The sequence below is a fragment of the Plectrocnemia conspersa genome, unplaced genomic scaffold (assembly GCF_051122295.1).
Source record: "Plectrocnemia conspersa isolate PC_06_02 unplaced genomic scaffold, ASM5112229v1 ptg000002l, whole genome shotgun sequence".
NCBI lineage: Eukaryota > Metazoa > Arthropoda > Insecta > Trichoptera > Polycentropodidae > Plectrocnemia > Plectrocnemia conspersa.
This window is the reverse complement of record NW_028277166.1, coordinates 27,465,001-27,490,096: the sequence shown is the minus strand read 5'-3', so window position 1 is coordinate 27,490,096 and position 25,096 is coordinate 27,465,001. Positions and strand designations below refer to the sequence as shown.

Here is a 25,096-nt window from a genome sequence, read left to right as displayed (position 1 = left end):
CAATATAATTGCCACGAATATAGCAAAAACAATGGGGTGAGTTAACAATTCTTCGGAAAGTTGTCGTTTAAAAAAACAAGCACACGCACTCTTAAGTGACACTGTGTAGATAAAAAGTAGTTTCACAGAGCTCGGAGCACTGAAACATGTACCGTACAGAGTCTAAATACACACTGTAGGTGGACGAAGGGACTGGAGAGACACTAAATGGAAAGGGAAATGTATGGGGGATGGGGAAACAGACAGGCGCCAACAGGTTAGTGAACCGGTTTTCACTAGTTTTATTGTTGTAATTGTGCTAATTTCAATTAGTTTTGGGGCAATGTTTTTGATTATAATTTGTACTCTTTTTAAATGTCAACAAACCTAAAATAATTATTTAATACACTATAAATATGTATGTATCGTACATAAAAACCGTTTCGTTGTACATTACATTCTACTAAATGTCAAAATTAGAAATATGATTTGAGAAGAATCTGTATGATTTTTTTCATTTTTTTAGTAATAAGCACCTGAAAAACTATATAAATCACTATTTACATTCAAGACAACTTTTACATTATTGCATCACTTTTGTGTGAAATTTATAAAATGATTTTTGCACCGAAATAAAAGAAAATAATCACCTGTATTATACTTTTATTGTTTTAATACATACATTTAAATATTCATTTCACTCACGAGAAACGTAACAAATCGACGTCTACGAACAATTCAGAAACAAGAGCTACTCCGAGTCGCTATCTTCTCTAACTTATAATAGTTTAGGGTTCGCCCTGTCGATATGGTTCGGTGCAACGCACGGGACGATTCCCCATAATTGTACGAGACCGTACGGTTAAAAAAAGACGAAATAAATTCACAGTAAAAGTTTATACTCGCATTTCTAACACAAATTAAATCTATAATCTTCAACCCTGTTCTCGTCCTTAACGTCTTCGAATATACATCGCTCGATTGGGTTTTTACGATACAAATTACGCTTAAAACTAACAGGAGTCTATCCATTTTCTATAGAGCTCGATTGGAATAATCACATATAATAAATTCATTCAATAAGTACATCGTGTGTTAAAAAAATAATAAATTACCGATTATTGCACTTAAGTTCCAGTCGAAAGAACAAAACTCATATGACCGTTTATTATAAAAATATTAATAATAAAATATTCTACTATTTAGATATATCGTCGGACTTTTCGGAGCTTTCGACTCCGTTAGACGCGCCGGCCATCCTAACGAGCTGCGAAAACTCTTGCGGGGAAACGTCTTCGGCGTGAGAATCCGTGTTCAAATCCCACTCTAGATCTGTATCGTTAACGGTAGCTTCGGCGTCGGGACTCAACAATATCTCTCCGTCGCAGACGACCTGGTTGAGCCGCGTCTTCAATCGACGAGATATCTCCTCTAATTCGGAGAATTTGATCTGTAGAGACCTGCCGAGCGGCGAAGATGGGTCTATTCCGTCGACATCCGAGATACGTCCGTTGGGCATCGGGGCACCTTGCTGAAGCAACTGGATTAGAGTAGGAGGGGCGCTTTGTATGATATCAGGTAGTCCGTTGGTCAATAAGTCGTTGGATATACGATTGACGAACATGTCTAGTATATCATCTAGATCTTCTTCAGTGTCATTCCTCGGATTATCGACGCCTTCGTAACTGGGAGGCGAATCTCCCCCCTTACTATCGATATTCTTATCCATCTTCATTGGAAAAGTTGTCGATTTACACCTTTTCTACAGCTGAAAAGATACATAGAAACTTTTATAAGTGAAAAATATTAATTAGTTGTAGAAAGAGGCAAAGTAGTAAATTATTTTTAAAACATCATTTTATGTATATTTTCACTATATTTGCTTATGCATATAACATACTATACGATAAATAAGAATTATGTAGCACTTATAGATTGTTTAAATATTTATACTGGTTATTTTTTTTCTTCTAAACTTCGCCTGCTTTTGTGTATTTTTTTCTATATAATCTACTGGATTTAATTTTTAATATATCAGGTTATCCTATTAGTCATTGCGTTTTTATACTTACATTTGCAAAAATGTACAACTTTTTATAAATTAACGATATGTTCACTATTCTTTCAGTGTTTGTTAACAACAGTCGTATCAATGATGCTATTAAGTAATGGGATATTTTACTAAATCAACAATGGCAGTGGATTTAAAATAATCTCAGTTAAGCTATATTATACTTTATGAGTCATAATGCAACAATAGCAGTTACAAACATCTGTAATGCAATGGGCAGGGTGCCATTCAATTAAGTGTCAAATGTGGTTCTAAAAATTTCATTCCAGGAATTTTGACTTTGAATATCTACATAAGGGCAGGTACCCTTTAGGGGTTGTTAGTGAGGATGTTTGGGCTGACAAACCGGTTAAAACCGAAACCGATTAAACGGTAAATTTTTGACCCGGTTAACCGTTTTGAATTAGATAAAAAATGTAAATTTTTTGTCAAAAATTATAATGCACAATGCATAAAATAACTAATATTCAAGTACCCTTTAAATTATAATGGAGATCAGAAATACTGAATAATATAAATACATTCATATAATGTTAGTTCGTTTTTTCTTCAAAATGTAGTCCCTTTCAAGTTAAAAAATCGGTCGCAAATTTCATTTAGCACTTGGAGTTGTGCTATCAGTACGCGTAAACAGTGGATAACAATAAATTACAATGCTCCATAAAAAATAATATACATTTTAAAATATTATTTTTTTAAAATAAATAAACTGCAATAGATATTGTTTGTGATATTTTTGTATTATATTTTGAATATATTTCCTCCAAATTTTGGCTATGTATAAAATAATTATCCATTATTATTTATTTTGTACATCTAATATGAAAACAAAAATGAACGTACATATGTATGATATATTCTCAAATACTTTTTTCTCCAGATTCGAATCCTATAGTTATATTAGGAAGAAATAAATAGGAAAACGAGAAAGCAGCGACCAACTTGTACAAGATTATTCAAGGAAATTTTGAGGACAAAAAGGAACGAGCACTGCATTGCAAACCATGTGTCTACTATCAAAAATCGTGTTTTAAAATGATTTGTAAAAAAATTAGTAACCAACCTCAAACTTTCCATCGATAGAATGACAATAATTTCGATTTTTTTCAGTAGCAGAAATTGCTTTAAAAAGGGTATTTTAGGAAATTTTTGATGACGTCTGGTCGCCTTATGAATACATTGTATTATATGTATATCATACGTACAACTCCTCAATGTTTATCTTTGCTCAATTGCATTAGATTCGTTCCAAATAAGTGTTTATCGTCTCAAGGTTAATTCACAAGCACAGTTATATCGAATCTAACAACAGTATTGACCTATTGTCGATGCTCGCGGTGGTGTCAAAGTAAAATTCGGATTAATTCGACGAGAAGAGTCGTCGTCACGGCGAAGAAACAACAAAGCGCAGGGTCGATATTGATTCGCTAATATCGTAAGAAATTAAAAAGGGCGTATGCACCTGTCAAAGGAGCGCCGAAAGCCAAAACAAACGACGATCGCCGAAGGGTCGCCGACCGCAACACCGCGAGGCCCTAAACGCTCTTATCGCGGCCCGCTCTTTTTCAGGTGAGACAACGCAACGAATCGGTTGATAACGTATCTCGGATCGTATATACCTACTAGAAATCGTTTCAATATTAAAAATACTTTTTATTTTAGCATTATATATTATTTTTAATAAAATAATAATATTTAAGAAGAAACAATTTTAATTGTCGCAATGGAAATGCTTGGAAATCTAGCGTTCATATTAACATTTTTTATAACAATGTTACGACTTACAATAAGTGAGAATCGAACGAAGTATATCTAAACTGAATTTTGACAATAAAATCATGTCGTTTTCTTCATTCGAATCTCACTTATTGCGAGTCGAAATATTGCTATAAAAATACGTTATATATAAACGCTAGATATTCGAGCGAGATTTTATTACTTTTGACGTAAATTTTTCAATTATGAGAAATGATAATTGTTTTGACGCTCTTTTATTGACTAAAATTCGATTTGAATACACTTTAACCAATTATCTCGTATCAGAAGTCATCATATTTTTTAAAACACAGTGTAATACTGAAATGCAGACAAACTATGGAGCAATTCTTCAGATTATTTTTCCCTGAGAGATGAGTAGGTATAGTTTGTATTTTGGACTTGACTTAATGAAAACTATAATTAAGTTAGGTTTGGGTTTGAGCAACAAATGGACGCCAACTGGTAAATTGAGTTTCATAAACATTTTAGAGCAGCACTAGTGCTTATCAGTTAAATTATATTTTCGCTAGTAAAAATAAATATATATCTACTGGTGAACATGTATTTGAAGTTATATTTTCACTAGTAAAAGTACAATTTCATTAAAAAATACACATTACCGGTGAAAATGTATTTCGATATGATTTCACTGAAATAACATATTTTGAAAAATTTTTTTCAAAATATGTTACTGTTGACTGTTTTTCTTAGATTTTATTTGGGAGATAACCCGAAAATATTTGGTTTAGAATTAGGGACGCCAATTCAACTTTTTCAAGTATTTCATTAAATGACATGCATTTTTCTGACCAAACTCAATAGAAAAGGAAATACCTCTAAAACAGCTTCTAAAATTATAATTAGTTTTAAAACTTTCATTAGGTCAAGTTAGATTTGATTAATTCGTGTAGGTTAGGTTTGAATTTGAACAGAAAATTGAGTTTCATTGACATTTAAGAGCAGCATATAATTTCACTAGCGCCTATTAGTTAAATTATATTTAGCATTTTCTAATGAAAATATGATCTTACTGAAGAGTATTTAAATTTATATGTATGTAAAAGTATTTTAGTAGCACTTGCCAGATAAATTATATTAAAATGGCAATTTAAAAAAATATTTTTAGGATAGATTAGAGAGTTTTTTTTTTTCTATTTAACTAAATGCATTTTTGTGTTGTTGGAGAGAATTATGGCTGGTCGAGATTTGTCGCGTTTAGACTCGCCGCTATTATCGCGGTCAAGTTGGCGGCGCCAGTCCGTTGACATCCACCGACGGCGATGGCGGCCCCGCCGGGCGCGTGACGGTGCGTTTTGACAGCGCGCCGCCGGGATGTCGGAGGAATACTCGCGGGAGGTGCTGCGGCGCACCGTGGCGCAGGTGTGCCAGCTGATCGGGTGGCACGGCATCGCGTCCACGCCGCTCGACGTGCTGGTGCACTGCCTGGAGAAGTATATGTTGACGTTGGCCACGAAGGCGCACCGCTACGCCGAGCACTATAGCCGCACGGAGCCCAACCTCGACGACCTGGGTCTGGCCTTCAAGGACTCTGACGTGCGGCTGTGCGAGCTGCGCGAGTATTGCGAGTGCGTGCCGCCGCTGCTCCACCGTCGCGCGGCGCCGCCTTTCCCGCTGCGCCGCGAGCCCAAGCTGCACTTCCTGAGGCCGGGCGCCGCCGAGGTGCTCACCAGGCCGCGCCACGTCCACGACCACCTACCGCCGATGCGCCCCGAGCGGTCCCCCGAAAGGTCTCCGCCGGTGGCTAAGACGGTCGAAATCTCCAACGACGACGACAAAACCGACGTGTTCAAGCGGCCGGCGGCTCCCTCGTCGCCGATCGCCAAGCGCCCCAAGACGCGGCTCGAGGGCGAGGACTGTCACGCGAGGGAGCTCAGCTCGGTCATGATGACCGTCTCCGGTTTCCTGTCTCCGGCGCGCGAGGGCAAGCTGCCCGAAGCGCGCACCCCCGTCGTGATGCCGGACGCCCCGCCGGAGCGCGTCCGGCCGGGCGAGCCTCCGCCGTTCCGGCCGCCCGTCGTCGACAAGGAGCGCTCCGACAAGAAAGCCAAAAAGAGCAAAGCGCTCAACGGCAAAGTAGAGAAGCCCAAGAAGAGAGAGAGGCCCGCCAAGCGCCCCGACCGGCCGGCCGCGCTTCCGCCCAAGCCCAAACCGATGCCCGTAGACCTCTTCAAGAACCACGCCATCGACGTGCATCAGATGAAGAAGATCCCGCTGCTCTCCGCCTCCGCCTCCGTTCCCGCCTCTTCCGAATCGCCCGTCCTGCCCATCAAGATCAAAAAGGAGATAATCGACGACCCTCCGGAGTTCGTCGTCCCCGTGACGGAGCCTCCGGTGCAACTTCCCCTCCCCCCCAACCGCGAACCCGAGTTCGTCGATCGGTTACCCATCAAGATCAAAGTCGAGAAGCCCGACCCCGAAAAGCTCACCTCCCAGCCGGACAGATCCAAGCTTAACATATTCAAAAAGATATCGACCAAAGCGAAGGACGATAAACCGCACGATTCGGCGTACGATCGAATCGTCAACGACAACGGAGCGATCAAGATGGAGAAGCCGGTCGAGCCGCTGCGGCTCTTCGACCCCAAACCGAAGCCTTCCAACGGCTCCAACTGCGCGGTCGACCTGTCCTCCAAGAAGGCCGTCGTCGAAGAGCCGTTCGACATAACCAAGACCAAGATCAAGCAAGAGCCGCCCGACGACTACCCTAAAGACTTGTCCCGGCCGAGACTCAGCGTCGTGTCCGAGAAGATCCTCACCGGAGCCGTCTCGATCGAGCCGACGCCGTCCACTGCCGCCGAAGAGAAAAAAGAGAGACTGAAGAAGAAACGGAAGGAAAGAAAGTTAAAACAGGATCGAGTCATGGACATGCTCGTCAAGAAGCAGCAGGACTTCCAGAAGATGCTGCACCCGGAGAGCCGCGAACCGGTCAACGCGATGCCGCCCATGTTCCCCTTCTTCCCTATGGGTCCAGGTCTGATTCCGGGCTTCGGCGGTGGTCCGGGTCTGATCCCCGGCGGAAATTTGTTCTCTAACTTCGTGGAGAACTCTTCGGCGCTGAGGGGCCTGCTCCCGCAGACCGCCGACAGCATGCTTCCCAATCCGTTCTCCATGAGAGGGGGAGTTCCCAACATGATAAACCCCAACCTGCTGTCCTCCGCCCCGGGGCTCGTCCCCCCCGCCGTGGTGAACCCTCGCGCGGCGGTCAACCACGGCTTCGGACAACCGCCGCGCATGCCTCAACCTCCGAATCTGCCTCAGTTCCTGCGGAGGCCCAGTCTAGAAGTGATCCCCATCGAAGAAGACCAAGAGAGGACAAAGCAGAAGCGACCGACGATCTCTCCCGCTCTCGTGATCAAAGAAAAGGAGAAAACAAAAATTAGCAGGCTGCCGACGAACAGTACTTTCGCATCCACCGTTCTGAGCCAGCTGAACCCTCAGCCCAAAGCGAACCCCGTGATCCCGATGCCTCTTATAAAGCCCGACGTCACTATAAAGCTAAACTCGCCCGTCGAGAGAGCGAAGATAGAACCGAAGAGAGAACCGATCTTGGCGGAAGAACCTCCCGTGTCGTTCGTTCCAAAGGAGAAAGTCAAAGATAAATCTGAGAAAAAGAAGGACAAACTGCATAAAAAGGAAAAGAAAGACAAAGAACAGAAAATCAAGAAAAAGAAAGACAAAAAGGACAAGTCGCTCAAATCCGAGAAGAAAAAGGAAAAGCTCGAGAAGCAGGAGTTGAAGGATAAGTTAAAGAAAGAGAAAAAAGAGAAGAGGAAAGAAAAGGAAAAAGCGCTCGCTTCCGCCGCCGAGGGCGTCGTTCCCAAGTTGACGTTGAAATTGGGATCGTCGTCTCCCATGCTGCCTCCTTCGCCCGACGCGACTAAAAAGTTGAACATCAAACCCGTAATAAAAAAAGAAGAGATCGCTCCGAGTCCCGTAATTGTGGCGGTCGAACCCGAGATCAAACCGCCGCTCTTCGAGGAGATTCCCTCTCCGGAGTTGGCCAGAATATCAGCGTTGGTCACTCGCCCTCCAAAATCCAAGTCGTCGAGCAAACACCCCGTTATCAAGACCGAGATAGACCCCGAGAGCGGATTAAACGGCTCGCCGCCCGGCCAGTCGAGCGGATCGTCGCCGGCCAGAGCGAAACCTCTGACAAAGTTCAAGCGAATATTCTTCAAACCGATACCCAAAAGAAACAGCAGCGACTACGACGACTCCATAATCGACTTGGGCGGAGACGAGGCGCTGACGAAAGAGGCTCCCGAGAAAGTACCTAACGTTCCGATCGGCGCTCACTTCTACAAAGATCCTCAAGGGAACAAGGTGTGGATCTGTCCCGCTTGCGCCATGCCCGACAACGGCACGCCGATGATAGGTTGCGACGGATGCGACGGCTGGTATCATTGGGTGTGCGTGGGGATCAACGTAGCGCCCGACGACTCCGAGGATTGGTACTGCACGAGTTGCATCGCGAAAAGAACGGCCATGGCGACCGCCATGGCAGCGGGACAGACGGGCAAGAAGAGAGGTCGGAAACCAAAAGCGGAAAAGTTAAAAGAGATTCGTTGATCGTTTTCGACGATGAACTTTTATGAAATAACAGTAAATTGTGCGGGTTTTTCGCTCCGATGGTGAAAACTAAAAATAAATATTCCATCGTTATATTTTTAAGACAAAAATGTTGAACGAACCTAATGCACTAGTATAATATCTCATGTATATATGTATATATATATATATATGTATATTTGTGTGTATGCATGTGTGATGTATATATTAATGTTTAAATTTATAACCGATTTATTGAACACATTACTTTTTGCAATGTGAGGGCTTGCGTATTGCGCCTTTTTTTACTCGCATCATTCAATTTTAATTGCTTCTCTATAATTTTTTACAATTCGCTTTTTATTGTATCAATATTGATATGATAATTTTCATCAAAAGCATAGTTTGTTAAAGTTAATTTTTCATTAAAGCATTTTATCGCGTTTCTATATTATATTTTTCTATGTGAAATCCTATGGTTGTTTGACCAATGTAAATTCTGTCACAGTTACCACAGAAAATTTGGTATACTCTCTGATTTGTTATAAATTTTGTCTCTTCCATTCGCTAGAATGGTTCATATTTTAGTAAAGATTTAAAACTTGTTCTAACACACTCTCGCCCCATCTTTTCCAATATCGGCATATACATATGCTATTTTACATTTACCATACATGGTAAATGTAAAATACCATTTAATTATAATGCTTTTTTGACATTTTAAAATTCCTTGTTTGTCTGCTCTATGATAATGGAACGCTGCTATACAGTTTAGTTGTGAAGGATGATGGTGAGAATTAGCGTTTGAATAGCAATTTGTATGTTTTTTCCTATCAATAAGTATAAAAGTGATAGATATGTGTTTTGTTCAATTTCCATATTATATTAAATTTTTATATGTTGATTATTTGAAAGATTCAGAGAAATATTTAATTTATCAAATCCATATGACCATATTACAAATATGTCATCTACATATTGTAGCAAAAATTTTTTATCAGCTGTCGAAATGTTGGCAAGAGAGATGCCAGTAAGAAAATGTGCAATACGCAAGCCCTCACATCTCAAAAAGCTAAGTAACGTGTTGAATAATCCGTTAAAAATGAAAAAACAACATATATATGTATATATGTAACGATGATTGATTTATAAGAAAGCGTGAGAGCTATCTCATATATTAAATATATATACGTACATTTTAGTTATTTTATATGTTGATCTTTGTTTATGAATATAATTAAGATTATAGATTAAACCTTTATCATGATTGTGAACGTTTTTATAGCCGAGATTCGGTTGAACGAATCGCCTTGTAAATATTTTTGTATTGAAATTATTTTTTTATGATTTCTGCATTAAAAGTTGTTATAATTTTTTAACGAACGCTGTTATTCTTTTATATTAGTCTCGGCTATCGGTCGAGATCGGATTTCGCGTGTGATATTTTTATACGAAAAAATAGACTGAAAGGAATGATTCTTTTTTTACTTAAACGGATTTAAAGCTCGTTCGAAACTTAAATCCGATTTCGGCCGTCCGTCTCGTGAAACGAAACCGTCGGGACTAATCGAAAAAGTTGCCTTATGTACGAGTCGCAGTGTACAGTCTTTTTTAATGTTTATATTTATAATTATATACCAGATGAGGGATTATAATTTTTATTTGTCAAATTTTAAACAGAGTCGCCGCTCGTCTGTCGAAGGGGCCGTAAACGGCTCGATTGTATAAATTGTACATTACAAATTAATTTATCGATTAATAAAATCTGTTTCAAAAAATGGTTGATCGTGTGTTATGTTGTTTTTTAACGTTCTTCCTATGTAATGTCTGTAAAATTTTGCGTCGATACCTTTCGGCTCCGTAACTTTGATCTTTACGTGCTCCGCCTCCAATTTAGTTCCTTCGCTCACGTCCCCGCTTGCCGTTAAACTCTTCTGTAGCTTTTCCATACATTTCATTTCTATGATTCAAAAACAGATACGATATCAGTTATTTAATAATTAAAAAATCACTACGATTTGTCGAATACCTGATGGAGCGACTGTTTTTATACAACTTCCTAAAGCAGTCTCTACGATACGTGTTTGTTCGATCAGATCGCCCAGTTCCGTCGGTAACAATGAGCATTTATGATCCGAACCCTTCTGCTGCTTGTCCAACGTCACGTGCCTTTCGATCATCTAAAAATGCAGTCGACGTCAAACTTGATTCAAAACTACAAAATAATATCTAAGCGTACCTTAGCCCCCAACGCTACGGCGGCGATCGATACAGAAATTCCTAATTCGTGTCCAGAATATCCGATGCACGCGTCGGGAAAAGATTCTCGATAATCTTTCAATACGTTCAAATTGCAATCTTCGTACGGAGTCGGATAAGATGATACGCAATGCATCAAGCAGAATTCGTTGTGATACTTTTTTACGGTGTTGTAAATGTGAATTACTTCCGATTTATCGATCATCCCCGTCGATATCACTAACGGAATGCATTTCGAAGCTGCATATTCGATCATGGGAACGTTGTTAGAATCGCCGGATCCTATTTTTAAAAACGGAACCGACATATCTACTAGATTGTCGACGGACACCTTAAAAAGATAAGGTGAGATTAAAATTGTAGTTGCTCGAATCCGAAAAATCTGCTCTAAACACCTCGTCCATAGCCGACGCTGTGAAAAGGATATCGTTTTCGAGGGAGAATCGTTGTAGTTCCGTAAAATCTTCGTCATTGAATTCGAGATGCCGTTTGTGTTCGCCGTAAGTATGCCCCCATGAGTTTTCGGTATCGTATATTCTGTTAAGTGCTCCTATGTTGAATTTTTCAGGAATGCATGTCTTCTGGAATTTCACGCAATCGGCGCCACTTTTCTGTAAAGTAAGAATGTATTAAATATTTTTTACTGTTTTAGAGAAAGCTTTATATAATCAGTTTTTGTGGCAATGATTAATATACAACTATTGTAAATCAAAACGATAAATGGAGATTGAGCGAGAGATAATAATCAAAAAGCCAATGCTTTTACTAACCATCTTGTTGGAAGTCCTCAAATCCAGTGAAATTTAAATACAGGAAGCGAAATAGAAAATGAAGAAATAAAATATGTAACACCGACAAAAGTAGCTCTAGAAATAATATCTAATATTTATTCAAATAAAGCACTCGGATTTGACTTAATAACTGTTTAAATTATGAAAAAGCTTCCAAAAAGGGCAGTAAATAAACTAACATATTAAATTAACCCAGTGTTTAGATTAAAACTTGTGCCTAGTGCATGGAAAATAAAAGCCAGGAAAACCATTAAACGAAGTAAAATTGTACAGATAATATCTAAAATGTTCGAAAAACTCCTGTTGAAAAGAATGATAGAGAAGATAAAAGCGATTCCTGATAATCAGATTGGGTTCTGAAATTCACATTCTACAATCGATCAGTGCATCGCATCACTGATTTAATAGAAAAAGTACTAGAAAAAAATATATTTGTTGAGCTATTTTCTTAAATGTTGCTCAAGCTTTTGATAAAGTATGGCACAGAGGCTTAATTCAAAACCAAAGCAATATGTAGAATTACTTGAATCGTACATTATTCAGAATTAAACAAAATAACGAATATTCTGAATTAAAAGAAATAAAAGTCGGAGTCCCACAGGGGAGTGTCCTATGGCCGATACTTTATTTGTTGTATACTTATGATTTGCCACAAATAAAGAATGACACAATTGCAACATTCGCGGATGATACAGCAATCCTGACATGAGATTGAAAAAAATAGCGAATGCTACTGAAAAACTTCAACGAGCCGCTGATAGAATCACTAATTGAAGCAAAAAATGGAAAATAAAGTTGAATGAATTAAAATTGGTACATATCAACTTAAATAATAAAAATATAACTAATCAATTGTAGATTTTCATAAACGGCAGCACTATCCCATTTGTAAATACAGCTAAATACCTTGGTATGACCCTGAACACCAAACTGCAGTGGAAGAAACATAAAAAAGAAGAACTTGAAAGTTATATTGGCTTATGGGAAGAAACTCCAAACTATCAATATACAATAAAATACTGAAACCAGTTTGGGTCTATGACATTCAACTTGGAATGTGCTAAACAGTGCCACGTTAAAATGATTAAAATAATTCAAAATAAAGTATTAAGAAACATTGTAAATGCCTCGTGGTATATTCACGATAGACATACGAAGATGTCGTCAGTGCTATAAAACGTTTTATTGCTAAACATATAATGAGGCTCCAGCAACACGTCAACATCGAGGCAGCAAACTCCTCAACGTTGACAACTTGTAAGGAGGACTAAGCCCTTTGAACTGGTCTAGTTATCATTACTGAAACTCATTTACTATTAGTAATTGTATAGTGTAGAACAGAAATCTTTTGGACATCAATAGGTGAACAGTGTTTAAAACATATATTATTAAAACTGGTCATAAATATCAGTTTTAATGTTTAAAAAAAATAACTGAGCGAAATTACCACAAATAGTGTAAAAGTAAATATTTCAGGGGTAATTAAGAGTTGATAAATTAATAAAAGTATACAGAACAATTAGCAGAAGCATTTTAAAATTGATCTTCGACAATTAGATCAAAATTTTGCTGTCGTTTGCAACAACGTACATTTGCTAAAGAGGACTTTCCGCTACTTATAAACTTGAAAACAAATTATAGTATCCAAATTATTTAATTGGTTAAAAGCCTTAATTTAGATGTATCGAAGATGAAATAACATAATTTCTCTAAAATCTAAACTGAAATTTATAGTTTCCCATTGATTTTATGATTTTTTAAACAAGATATTAGACATCATTTGCCTATAACAATGGCAGTTAATTTACAAAACACACGAAAATGTTGCGCTACTCAACAAAGTGGGCTTCAATTGAACTTTATTTACAGTTAGCTATATTTGCAGCTAAAGAGTCCAAATTTTCTTTTAAACAAATGCGTCTTGATTTTTTTCTTGAATTAAAGTTAGATTTGGTAGTGAACCATATTCTGATATTTTCAGCCCATAAGTCTGAAGTGAAACTGACCAAGGAGCATTTGCTATAAGACGTATTTGTATACTTTGCTAGTTTTATTAGGTAATGTAGAGTATTATCTTAGTATAGTTTTAAGCAATTTAGTAAAATATTTGTTTTAAGCAATTTGGTGTTTAAATTGAAAATAATTTATGGTAAAAAATGCTAATACAGGTGAATAAAGAAAAAAAATATGTTTTGCAATATACGATACGGTGAAGACGTTGAGGAAAAAGCGCCATTTATGAAATAATATTCTGTATTCTAAGAAATATTTTAGGACGTTGAGCAACGATAATGAGTAATAATGAGGAAACACTAAGGTCAATGGTCAGTAAATTGAATAAAATATTTAAAATTAAAAGGGTGAAATTGAAATGCGCGCGCTGCGACGTCGTACGCGCGTTCAATCCGACGTTCGCTCGCTCAACCCGACCTTGGCTTCCCGGATGAGGGTCTTGGCGGTTCGAAGGTCGCCCTGGTGGTTCTGGCCGATCTCGGCTACCACGAAGCAGGGCTTGTCGCGGCCCCAGGGTCTCGACATTTCGTAGACGACGAAACGAAAACGAAAGTAGCTGCGCCCTGAGAATGTGGGCGGCCGGTCGGTATTGCAGCCCACTGCCTGGCCTATCAGCGCGCCCTCTAAATTCTTTACATTGCCTTCGCACTTTAACCCTGCGGCGACTGACTACTATAATGACTTGAAATTATATTCTTTTTTAAATAATTAACTAAGCATAATACTAAATATTTTTATAATAATTACTTTCTATATTTTAAAACTTTATTTCAAGTATGTACATATATTGTTTTTCAGATTTTTCAGATTCGAATGCAAGATGATCTGAATCTTTCCTTATCTGTGGCTTCACTGACACTAAATGTATAAAATATAACATTAATAAGAGCCTGATTGCATGAAGTTATTAGGAGGGACAGATTGAGGCATCTGCCCACATTGAAATCGAAATATAAAAAAAAACGACCACTGACTGGCTAATTTATCTGGCAGGTGCTAAAATTGTATGATTTCAACTTAATATACTAATCATTAAACATACTTATCATTATTTATTTACAATACATGCGTATTTTTCAGAGTGAAGTCCAAATACATTTTCACCAGTAGATAAATATTTCTACTAGCAAAAGCATGATTTAACTGATAGGCGATAATGAAATTATATGCTACTCTAAAACGTTTATGATACATACTGCCATTAAAATGTCATAATACAAACAAAGTCAACTCAACTTTCGGGAAATAGGCGGACGATGGACGTCATATTTCGCACATTGGTTCATAGTTTGTCTGCATTTCGTTACTACACAATGCTTTAATATGATAGCTATTATAACCAATTTTAGTCAATATTAATTATCACTTCTCAGAAGTCAAAAATCCGCGTCAAAAGTAATATGACAGTCGTTAGCCGAGTGCTTTGCAACGAGATAAACGAAATCAGTAACTACAGCAACTAAGTAAGTAGTTAGACACCAGTCTCAAATCAGTGACACCTCTTTTATTATTTATAACTTATTATTACAGCTTACAGACAATATGTCACTATGCACGACTGTATTTTGAATAATTTATTACGATATTCATCCGTGAGATTAGAAAAATCTTGGAAAATCCAATTTGTGATAATCAATCACAATTATAATTATTTAATAAATACTAAATCCGATCTTCCAGATACGATAGAAATTAAAAAAAAAACCATGGATCTATATGGGATTCGAAGCCAGGTCTTTCAATATTTACTGCTAATTATTTAACAATCAACTTTCTACTCAAAACTGTCATTTTACATTACTATTTTAACGGCTCAGCTTACCCGCGGGAAAAAGAAAAATAGCATTTTAATTTCATTCATTAATTTTTACGTAATATAATATATAGCCTAATGTAATATATTTGCTTATATATTTACAGCAAAATAGTAGTCTTCATTTATCTCCAAATTGGTTTAATGTTTAACTTAAATGTTATCTTTATTGCTTTAACCTTTGTTAAGCGACTTATGGCAGTCATACTTTAAATTTTTTTTTTGCAATAACTTTAATGTAAATTTATCTCTTATATTATTTTTTACAACACGCTAATTGGATTCAACTATGTTATTGTTATGAAATATAATCTACCAAAATTTCCGGTACGAAATTTTTATATGTATAGCATATGTCACATTTGATTTTGCGGTTGATATAATTTTGCGTTATCATCTATAGCAACAATGTTTTAGTAATAATTTTAATACCACATAATACAAAATTGAGGAATCTTTTAGATTATTATTATTTTTTATTAATTTTAAACGAAACATTTATTGTCTTGAAGCATGGTGTTTAATTTTGTACTATTTAATTAACCAAAATCTGAATCTTTATATAGAATTATAATATATTCGTGTAATAAGGAAAATTGTATTATTAGTCGTGATATGTATAAGCAAATTTTTAAATTTTACATTCCTATTTCAGACAAAAAGTCGTGAAAAATAACATCTTTATAATTCTGGTATGTTAGCTCAGCGAAATAATAAAGAAATTATCTTCAAATAAAATATTGTAGCGTATTTGGCTTATTTTTCTCAGAAGCTGTTTTAGTCATGCTACGAGTAGTTCCAGGTTAACCCTTTATTGAATATAATTTTAGAATATAGCCTTCTCTATTGATCAATACGAAATTATAGCATTTGCAACCAAAAAAATAATTTGTCCTCAAAATGAGAAGAAATTAAGATTTTTCCCTAAATAAATTTACATATAGAGGATCAAATCAGCAACCGTGATATAAACTATACATATCTATTACATGAAGTTTCACACAATCATGTGCATTCCTCTTAAAAAAAAAAGAGTCGAGAATTTATTAAAATTTTAAGAAATAAGTCACTAAATATTCAATTAGAAATAGTACAAAATATTTGAGATGATTTATCTAGATATTGCTTGAACTGAATCGACGGTTTTTACTAAACTAAATATCTACCTGGTTTCGGGTTTTAAACAATTAACGGTCTATTCTGCTGGAACTAAATTCCATCAGATAAGAACTTAAAATAAATTATGAAAATTCTAGGAGAGAAATTTCTGCACTAATCCTTTAATTTGTTCGATTTTTCTTGTATTGTTAAATTTCTCTGCGGGTCTACAATACATTTTTTCAGTTTCACAGCTACTAAATATATCCACCATCCATTATAGGACTTTATTTCATCGCATACATTTTATAAGTACGCAATGTATAATACTTGTGAAAGTCTGCGCTCTTCATATCGTTGGCGAAATCGCCAATAAGGAAATATAAATAAATTCACGAGATTCTAATTTAATCTGAAATTCGTTAAATGAAGTCATATCTGCATTAATTCATTGTAATCGCTTATTACAATAATTCAATTTAGAGAAAACAATATTTATTTAAATACATTTGCAAAGCATTACAGTTTACGGAAATACGCATTGCACACAAAAAATAATATATATGAATAAAATTCATAAAGAAATAGTTACAGGTCAATTAGATTAAAGTATATACGATAACGGCTAGTACATACTACATTCACTAGCTTTGAGTACCTGGATGAGAAGAAATCATTACTATCCGACGGATGGTTGAAAAATTAAATAGCTTTGCTTATTTTGAAGTTGTCTAATGCTTTTGTTCTTACATGCTGTACTTCAAATAATACTCGGAAACGCAAGCGCTGGTAGTTTGGAGGCATAGTAAAACGAAGTTTTTCCAGAATATCCAAATTGTGAAAATTCTTCACCAACAATTTAAAAAAATGCTTTTCTAAGCCGACGCGATTCGAGGTAATCATATCCCAGCATAAAAGTTGCACACCGTCGGTTGCAATATTTGATAACCAGACCAGAGAAGCATACCGAAAAATATATTATATTAATAATTTGGAGTGTCTTATGCAAAACCAGTGCAATTTTTTGAAGCGGTAATTTAGTAATTAGCGTTCGCTTCGTCGTATCTTTGCATCTAAGGTAATGCCAAGGTACTTTGCTTATCGTTAAAGGATGGATTCTTTTATTTTTAAGAAATTAATGTGACATGATTTAGTCTCATTAAATTTGATACGCCAATGTTTTGGGCTTGTCCCCCAAAAAAATCCAACAGCGTTAAATCGCATGATATTGCCGGCCAGATAACGTCAACAAAACGTGAAATAATGCGACATGGGAACTTTTTACGCAAAACATCCAACGTTGCACCCGATATGTGACAAGGTGCGCCGTCTTGATAGAACCACGTGTCTTCAACATCAATATATTTGATTTCATGTCAAAAATAATCGATTAACATCACCATCGACTGTAAGGCCCAGTGACGCCACCTGACCATAATGCGCAACAAACAGTCACTTCTTGGACATGTAATTGTCTCTCGTGTGTCACATGACAATTTTCCACGCTCTATGTGCGTCAATTTTGGTTATCAACATATCCAGAGAGGTGGAAATGTGTCTCATCGGAGATTTTTTTTTTTTTTTGAAAAATCAGCATTTACTTCCTGCTGCTTTAAGATTCAATCTTCGTAATTTTTTTTGCTATTCATGGTTGTAGGGCTTCATTTTTTGTACTATCTGAATATTAAACGGGTGTAGGTGCAAGTCCAGCCAAAAATTACGAACGCTGACTAATCGACAATTCCGGGTCTTCGTCCACATTTTCATTTACAGCAGGAATATTCCGTGCTGAACAGGTGCTACGATGACGCACAAGTCTTACCTTATCTCCAACACATTTAGTATTTTCATTTTTTTCCCTACGCTGCAAATTGTTCGCTCAGTAGGACAATGAAATTTACCATAATCTTTCCATAAATTTCAATACACAGTTCGTTCAGAATTGTTATTTTTGTAGAAAAATTGCAATTGTGTCGATGCAAACTAATATTTGCCACTTTGAACACGCGTGATTATTGACAGCTGTCTGATTTACAGTATTAATTCGAGCATTAATCCACGAATATTGCTGAGTAAATATTTTTTTCAAATGTTTTATTAATAAGACTTGGGATGTGATGAACTTGCTATATGGTAGAGTAGTATTTTCAGAAACCAGACTGGTGAGGCAGAATTAGCATATAACGTATTGGTTTGAGGTACTCAAGAAGCAGTTTCTCAAATAATTGTAATTTTCAGTTAGCTTCGATTTCATAGGCACTTATTTTATCCTAAAACCAGTGTTGAACAAGAGGGTCATTATTTTTGTGGTTTATTTATTTTAAAAATATCTTTGTTTACATTTTTGTTTAAGGAGGACAAAAAGAACAAAAGGACTATAGAGGAGTATACTATAGAGTCACCTTAACAGTGAAAACATCATATCGATATCGAGGTGTGATTTTGTTTTGAAAAAAATGAAAAAGTCATGGCCAATAAAAAATCGCGGTAGGCCACTGCAGGGTTAAAATGGAGTCCGTATGTCATTACCATTAGCGCACAGTGCAGGTTGGCGCTCGTCGCGGACGGTTTGTGTTTTGATCTGTATCTTTTTCGACATTCCGTCGATCCGTACGTAGCTTCAAATGAAATGCTTTATCATCCTCCAACGCCTCGGTTTCCCGACGCTCCAGCGTCAGTCTTTTTTCCATGCGGTTCTCAAAGTTGTCACGGTTAGAAAGCGTTCGCGGAACTTAATGTGTGTCAAATTTGCATCGATTCCGCGAAATATTAACGCTATATGCCACACACGTGAACGTCACACGACCAATGACGTATCGATTTTTATCATGTGGCCTAATTGAGCAGATGATTTGCTTTGAGAGTTAAAATCGACCTTTCCTCTTCGCATTCGGCTCTTAAGCCATCTATTTCCATCGCAGTATCTTAATCAATGTCGAACTGTCAATCGATAAACATAACCTCAAATTGTATTATATACAATACAATATTTTTTATCAGATATGTAATGTTTTTTATTGAATGACGTATGTTAAAATTGTTATTCGTGTATTTTATCAATGTGTAACGATTGCACAATATATAGAAATGTAACTAAAATATTCATTTTGAAAACTACCTTTTCTCTAAATAACTGTGACAAAGTTTTAAATGGATAGAATTTGGTCAGGATTTGTATTAAACGGTAAGAATTATTTTGACAGATGGTCGATTAAAGTTCATTGGTCAGTATTTATATTTATAATATGATCTGTATTTCAATCTCATGATCAGTTTTATGTTGACGTATGATCAGCATAATAATACAGTCATTATCAGTGTTTTAGGGACAACTTTCTTGGTCGGACTCGCAACATCCTACATACAACTAAATTGAAAGTTATTCATGGGGTGTTAAACAGTTTAAGTGCGATCGAGATATTTTATTAGACATTTCTAAAATAAATAATTTATATTTATAAATTCTGAAACATATATTGCACCATCAATGGAAATGTCTTGTAATACTATCATGGTACATATATAAATTTATTAATTAACAGAAAAAAATGTATATTACCTTCTATAAAGTTAAAGCATTACAACTATAATAATGATGTGATTTTTGTATAAAAACATTACATAATTAACTTTTACCCAGCTGTTTTGAATCACTATTTAGAAATTCATATTATCACTTTTGTTAAAATACTAACATTTAGTAACAAACACTATTTGAAAAGCTACAATTTTGCATGAGTGATATCGATATTTCATAACACCCAAGTATTGCACAATAGCCAAGTATACTTTTGAGAGCTAATAATTATCACAACATAAAACTTTTTCATAGGCTTCGACATACTCACGGCTTTGTATAGAATAAGTGTTGTACATTTCACTAAAAATATGCATCAGAGGTGAAGCTAACAATAATGCGATTGGCTCTAAATGAGCCTTCTCCCACATTCGTTCAAGCTTCCACAAAAAAAATTTTTCACTGACCAAAATTTGCTTTTCAGAAATATAGTTAATGAAATATTTCAACTCTATAAAATATAAAGAACTTATTAATTTTGTAAAACTATTTTAACATCTTTTTCTATGTATTGTATATAGGGTGCTATTTAACAGGAAATTATTTTCAGAAATATGCGCATTAAAATAAATATTTTGTTCCATAAAACGAATTGTTTGTGCATTTATGTAAGATAAATTATAGGATTTTTTCTTCGAAAAAGGATTCGTTGCAAAGAGTTATTCATAAGGTGTTCACTGTTCTGACCGATGCTTGCTTCTAATCTATCAAATAATAATGCACAAACAAATATATTTCTCATTTAAATTGTCCTCGAATACCTATAGTGCTTTTGGTTTCTGATATTAATAGAACCCGGTAAATGCTTTTGTGTGAATGTGTCAAAAAATGAGTAAAGTATTTTTTTTGTTAAAACATTTATGAATTTTGTAATTTTTCAAATAGCATCCATTTAGCCAAGATGTAAATCTGATTAAAAGTACAATAGTTCCGTGCCCTCGAAAACGATATATCCCACATACATATATCTTTTAAAATTACACACACTGTTGTTTCTGTTAAAAACTTGAGAACTTTCTCTGTGGAAATGCAAGAGATTCAATGAAAATTAATTTTCTTGCATTTATATTTTATTAAGACCTCAACTCAAAATCTTAACTATAAAGCAGAAATTTTGTTTAACACCTTACCTACCGCAAGGATTTTTTTTGCTGTGAAGAAAATATGTTATGTAACATGTTAGGAAATATTGAGGAAAAATAATAAAAAAAATATTTCGCTATTGTTTACAATTATTGACAAAAATATATTAGGCCATATATGACACTGCATGCATTAGTAACTATAATATTTATCGAGCCATATGTGGCACTCTTAGGCCGGTTTCACACGTGCCGGATGGATTCACTAGCGCCGTGTAGTAGGGATGGTGTTGTATGGGCTAGTACCTACCATTTCAGACGCGCCGGACGAATCCATCCGGCGCCGGCCCGACGTTCCCCATACAACACTACCCCTCTACACGCCGCCGACCCGGTGCCGGGCAAATCCATCTGGCACGTGTGAAACCGACCTTATGCATTAGGAACAAAAAAATACGAATTAAATAAAATTAATTTGTGGAAATCAATAAAACAATTTCTATCTTTGTTTATGCAAAGATTCCCTTAATACATCTTATAAACAATTTTCCCCATCTCATACAACTTTTTTCAAAGGAATATTTAACTTCTTTCGTTTCTTCATTGTACTGTTTCTTGGACGTCCATAAGTCGCTGGAGTTAAAATTAATGCTCTTTTTCTTGTCAACGATTCTGCAACCAATAGTTTAATATCCAAGAGTGGCACGTTATCTGTGTGAGTTTTTCTCCTTAAAATCCATCTATTTACACGTGTTAAATCAGTTATACGTATGAAATAATATTTTATTATACCACTTTTAACTTGTATTTAATAATACCCTAGCATAGAATCTAATAGATGAACTCCACCCATCAATATATTATAAACTAATACAGAATTAGGAATTGGAGTAGGAACACGGAATTGTCTTAAATTCGTTATTCTTTCTAATAAACCCCTGTGCAGTATCCATTAATTCTTTTTCCACATATGTTGAATCATCGTCGGTAGTAAATACATATTTTAATAAATCAGACGCACATGATATTTCTGTTTGTAGTGTTTCTGATCCTAACAATGCTATCATTTTCTTATTTGTTTGAATTCTTTCCTTTGTCCTTTTTTTACTTATTGTGTTTTCTTGTAATTCTAGTTCTGATTCTGATTCCAACGTTTAATTTATTATGATGCGAGGAACAGATATTTTATTGTTTTACGAAAAATACTAAATTGAGCATCATCTGACAAACTCGTCTTCGCTAATATTGTGTATGTTAAAAAAGTATTTGTGTCGATAAAACTTGTTTGGATTAATTTTACTTAAAAATAAAGAATAATGCACGTAGTATCATATATGTCAATACGTATTTATAGCACTCAATGCATGTAGTGCCATATTTGGTCTTAAAAAAACCTTCATTTATGATATGGTAACGATTGTAAAATTAATCAGTATATTCTCAAATTTACTTACCAATATTCAACGTTTTTCGATATGATTTTTTAAAACGTGTGTAGTACACAATCAACGATAAATCTGTGTTCTAACACGTAACAACGTGACATTACCAACTGACACTTCAAATGACTACCAACGGTAAACGAAGTTTCTGTTTTCGATGCGTGACGTCAAACTAGTCGCAATTATGTTACCAAAGATCTCACTATGTAGCAAAATTTTGATTTTAAAAAATAATTTGTGACGTATATGGCACTATGCAATAAGGGGTTCAAGCAGTGAATTTTGTACGGCTTTCATCTGTAACTTGTTCAAATAGACTGAATATAATTTGTGCTAATTTTTGCTAATTTGTATGAACTCTCTTTGTTCCAAGTCGAAAGCGAAGTAGAAGTTCAGTGTCTAGTTGAAGTGTCTAAAAGAAGTATATTTGTAATGGAAGTGATCCAGTGTGGCCGTATTCTTGCTTTTATATTCTCTTGAGAATTGAGGAAAGTCCAACATCATTTTCAGTTCTCGATCATTTAGCCAATGTGATGATTCGGGTGGAACGAGACTATTTATTATTGTCTAAAAAATATCTGCATATGATGATTAAATAATCAGGAAATTTAGCAACGTTGTAATATAACGTCTATGGAATGTGGATTTATTCGCATTATGAATCGACTCTTCTGCTTTGTTCGGGTGGTCTCGGTTTACATACAATAACTTTGACCGTTAATGGATCTCCACTCAGTTACGCAATCGTTTGTATAACGCCGATGGGTAATATTTTTTTATATTTTTTCGCAACAATCACAGGTGGTCCTGACATAAGATAAAAATATAAAAACAAATGATGCAATCTATTGGCTGCTGAATTTTATTGTATATTAATACCAAATCCTACAATCAATCAATAGTGTATTGACAAAAACTTTCTATCTTTTACCACTTACGATTGAATGAGCCGACTACCTTTCTCCGCCAGTCGGCGGTTTGCTAGCAGTGTATGCATGTAGGAATTCTAAAAACATAAGTGGCACTAATGTGTTAACTATGTTATTAAATTTAAGACGTAAATGACATATCTGGATTCCATAATTGTAATTAAAGTGTTCTTTACTTGCTGGATATACACGTTTTAGCTGTTTACGAGTACGTATGAAAGAGATTATCATTAACATATTTATAATATTCATATTAATAAAACAAAATATTGCACAATGCAAAAATAAATTCGATTCAAAAAACCTATCGCTATCAGAAAAATATTAATGGTTTGCAGTACTACTTATAGTTCACGTCACTACTTTTATCACAAATATATAAATATATGTAAAGTGATATAAATCAATATAATTTTATTTATGGTTTATTGGGTTTGATTTTTATAGTATTTAATTATTAAACCTAATAATTTTAAATGAACAAATCATTAAAATAAGTTGCTTAATAATTTACGTAATATGTTATTACTATTATATACAGTATCAATTAGGTTATTACATATGTATATATTGAGGATAGGCAATTTTTTTCAGAAATTCATTCATTTAATTTTTTTCGAGTTTTCCTTCCTTTTTTCATAGTGTTTTTAGTGTTTTATTACATTATTTGTCATATTGTAAGGTACAAGTCCAATTCGTTGCTGTTATTTATTTTCAAGCTTTCCTTAAGTAGTATCATAATATCTTATTGACATTTTTTAATGCACACAAAAACTGTTTAATCAACAGCAATAAAACAGATGTCTTGTTGTAAGTCATACATTTTTTGCATCATTTAATCACAGTTGTTAGTTTTGTCAAGTTGACATGATATTATTTTTCCTTATATATTTAACGTGCGTTTTCCTTTAGCGTTTCTTTGTGTCTATTATTCTTTAATGGCATTAGTGTTGCATTTTGAAGGTTGTGTATCTAAACAAATTTGCGTCTAACGATGCAAAAGTTGCTAAACTGGATTCGTGTGCGTTAATTAATTTGCTCGTTTTTGAATAAAATATTTTCATTTCAGGTTGTGACTGCATCCGTCTATCCCAATATGTACAATTTGTGATGAAGCTGTGATCGATTCGTCGCTTGACGATGAACAAAATCGGCGATCCGAACGGCGAGCTGTCGGGTTGGCAAGATCAGGGTATGTTCGAAGGCAGCGAACGGACACACGAAGTACCGAGACCCGGTGCTTCGAAGAGTCATGGAAAGTCTCCGAATGTCGCCATACCTTTGGAAGGAACGCCCGTGCCGTCGAACATAATAAAAAGGGCTGGCCCTTACTTGCTGGGACCGAAGTTGGGGCCGAGTCCGGTGAAAAGCATCGTCCAATGCTTGGCACGCAGGGAAGGAACTGACGAGTTTTATCTGATCAAGATTTTGACTTTGAGAGACGAAGGCCAACCCGAGACGCAAGATGATAGACAAGGAAAAATGTTGCTGCACACCGAGTATTCGTTGTTATCTTTGCTCGAAGATCAAGATGGAGTGATACACCATCATGGACTGTTTAAGGTAAAACTTTTAATATTTACCTTTTTTTGCATTGTTGATAAATTTATCTATATGTAAATTACACGCTAGTTTTTCAGCTGTATCATTACTATTTTTCCATCAAGGTTTCATTTATTGCATTTATATTATTGATTGTAACAGACTATTTTGTA

The 25,096-nt window shown here is 35.7% G+C and overlaps 4 protein-coding genes across 9 annotated transcripts in view; 2 read left to right on the top strand and 2 right to left on the bottom strand.

The window, feature by feature from the left end:
• Positions 1-625: 625 nt before the first annotated feature.
• Positions 626-3,577, bottom strand: LOC148238240 (uncharacterized). Of its 2 annotated transcripts, none has more exons than XM_088181771.1 (2): positions 3,256-3,577; positions 626-1,747 (listed from the first exon to the last, which is right to left on the bottom strand). In XM_088181771.1, the coding sequence occupies exon 2, from the start codon at positions 1,712-1,714 to the stop codon at positions 1,178-1,180; it is 537 nt and encodes a 178-aa protein (XP_088037897.1). In that variant the 5' UTR covers positions 1,715-1,747; positions 3,256-3,577; the 3' UTR covers positions 626-1,177. The 2 variants fall into 2 exon arrangements, with proteins under 2 accessions (XP_088037897.1, XP_088037896.1); XM_088181770.1 differs by having other exon boundaries at positions 3,513-3,577.
• Positions 3,578-4,982: 1,405 nt separating this feature from the next.
• Taf3 (TBP-associated factor 3) lies at positions 4,983-9,753 on the top strand. The gene has a single exon (XM_088204779.1). The coding sequence runs from the start codon at positions 5,141-5,143 to the stop codon at positions 8,396-8,398; it is 3,258 nt and encodes a 1,085-aa protein (XP_088060905.1). The 5' UTR covers positions 4,983-5,140; the 3' UTR covers positions 8,399-9,753.
• Positions 9,754-10,019: 266 nt separating this feature from the next.
• NANS (N-acetylneuraminic acid synthase) lies at positions 10,020-14,101 on the bottom strand. Of its 2 annotated transcripts, none has more exons than XM_088204792.1 (5): positions 13,858-14,101; positions 11,032-11,247; positions 10,617-10,967; positions 10,407-10,557; positions 10,020-10,337 (listed from the first exon to the last, which is right to left on the bottom strand). In XM_088204792.1, exons 1-5 carry the CDS (start codon positions 13,963-13,965, stop codon positions 10,126-10,128), a joined length of 1,038 nt encoding a protein of 345 aa, XP_088060918.1. In that variant the 5' UTR covers positions 13,966-14,101; the 3' UTR covers positions 10,020-10,125. The 2 variants fall into 2 exon arrangements, with proteins under 2 accessions (XP_088060918.1, XP_088060926.1); XM_088204800.1 differs by lacking the exon at positions 13,858-14,101 and adding an exon at positions 11,407-11,652.
• A 4,790-nt stretch (positions 14,102-18,891) lies between these two features.
• The window catches only part of LOC148238237 (uncharacterized), a 13,002-nt gene continuing 6,797 nt past the window's right edge, over positions 18,892-25,096 (top strand). The window contains exons 1-2 of one of the 4 annotated variants that reach the window (XM_088204326.1): positions 18,892-18,918; positions 24,451-24,944. In XM_088204326.1, the coding sequence (XP_088060452.1) occupies positions 24,522-24,944 (423 nt within the window). In that variant the 5' untranslated portion in view covers positions 18,892-18,918; positions 24,451-24,521. Of the gene's footprint in view, positions 19,063-24,250; positions 24,345-24,450; positions 24,945-25,096 lie in introns of those variants that run through there. The other 3 variants (XM_088204346.1, XM_088204353.1, XM_088204337.1) reach the window with 3 other exon arrangements.

Coding starts and splice junctions, on each gene's coding strand:
- NANS (XM_088204792.1), bottom strand. CDS start 13,965: ATGTCGAGACCCTGGGGCCGCGACAAGCCCTGCTTCGTGGTAGCCGAG. Junction 11,248..13,857: donor CCCTCATCCGGGAAGCCAAG/GTCGGGTTGAGC, acceptor CTTACTTTACAG/AAAAGTGGCGCCGATTGCGT. Junction 10,968..11,031: donor CAGCGTCGGCTATGGACGAG/GTGTTTAGAGCA, acceptor TATCTTTTTAAG/GTGTCCGTCGACAATCTAGT.
- Taf3 (XM_088204779.1), top strand. CDS start 5,141: ATGTCGGAGGAATACTCGCGGGAGGTGCTGCGGCGCACCGTGGCGCAG.
- LOC148238240 (XM_088181771.1), bottom strand. CDS start 1,714: ATGAAGATGGATAAGAATATCGATAGTAAGGGGGGAGATTCGCCTCCC.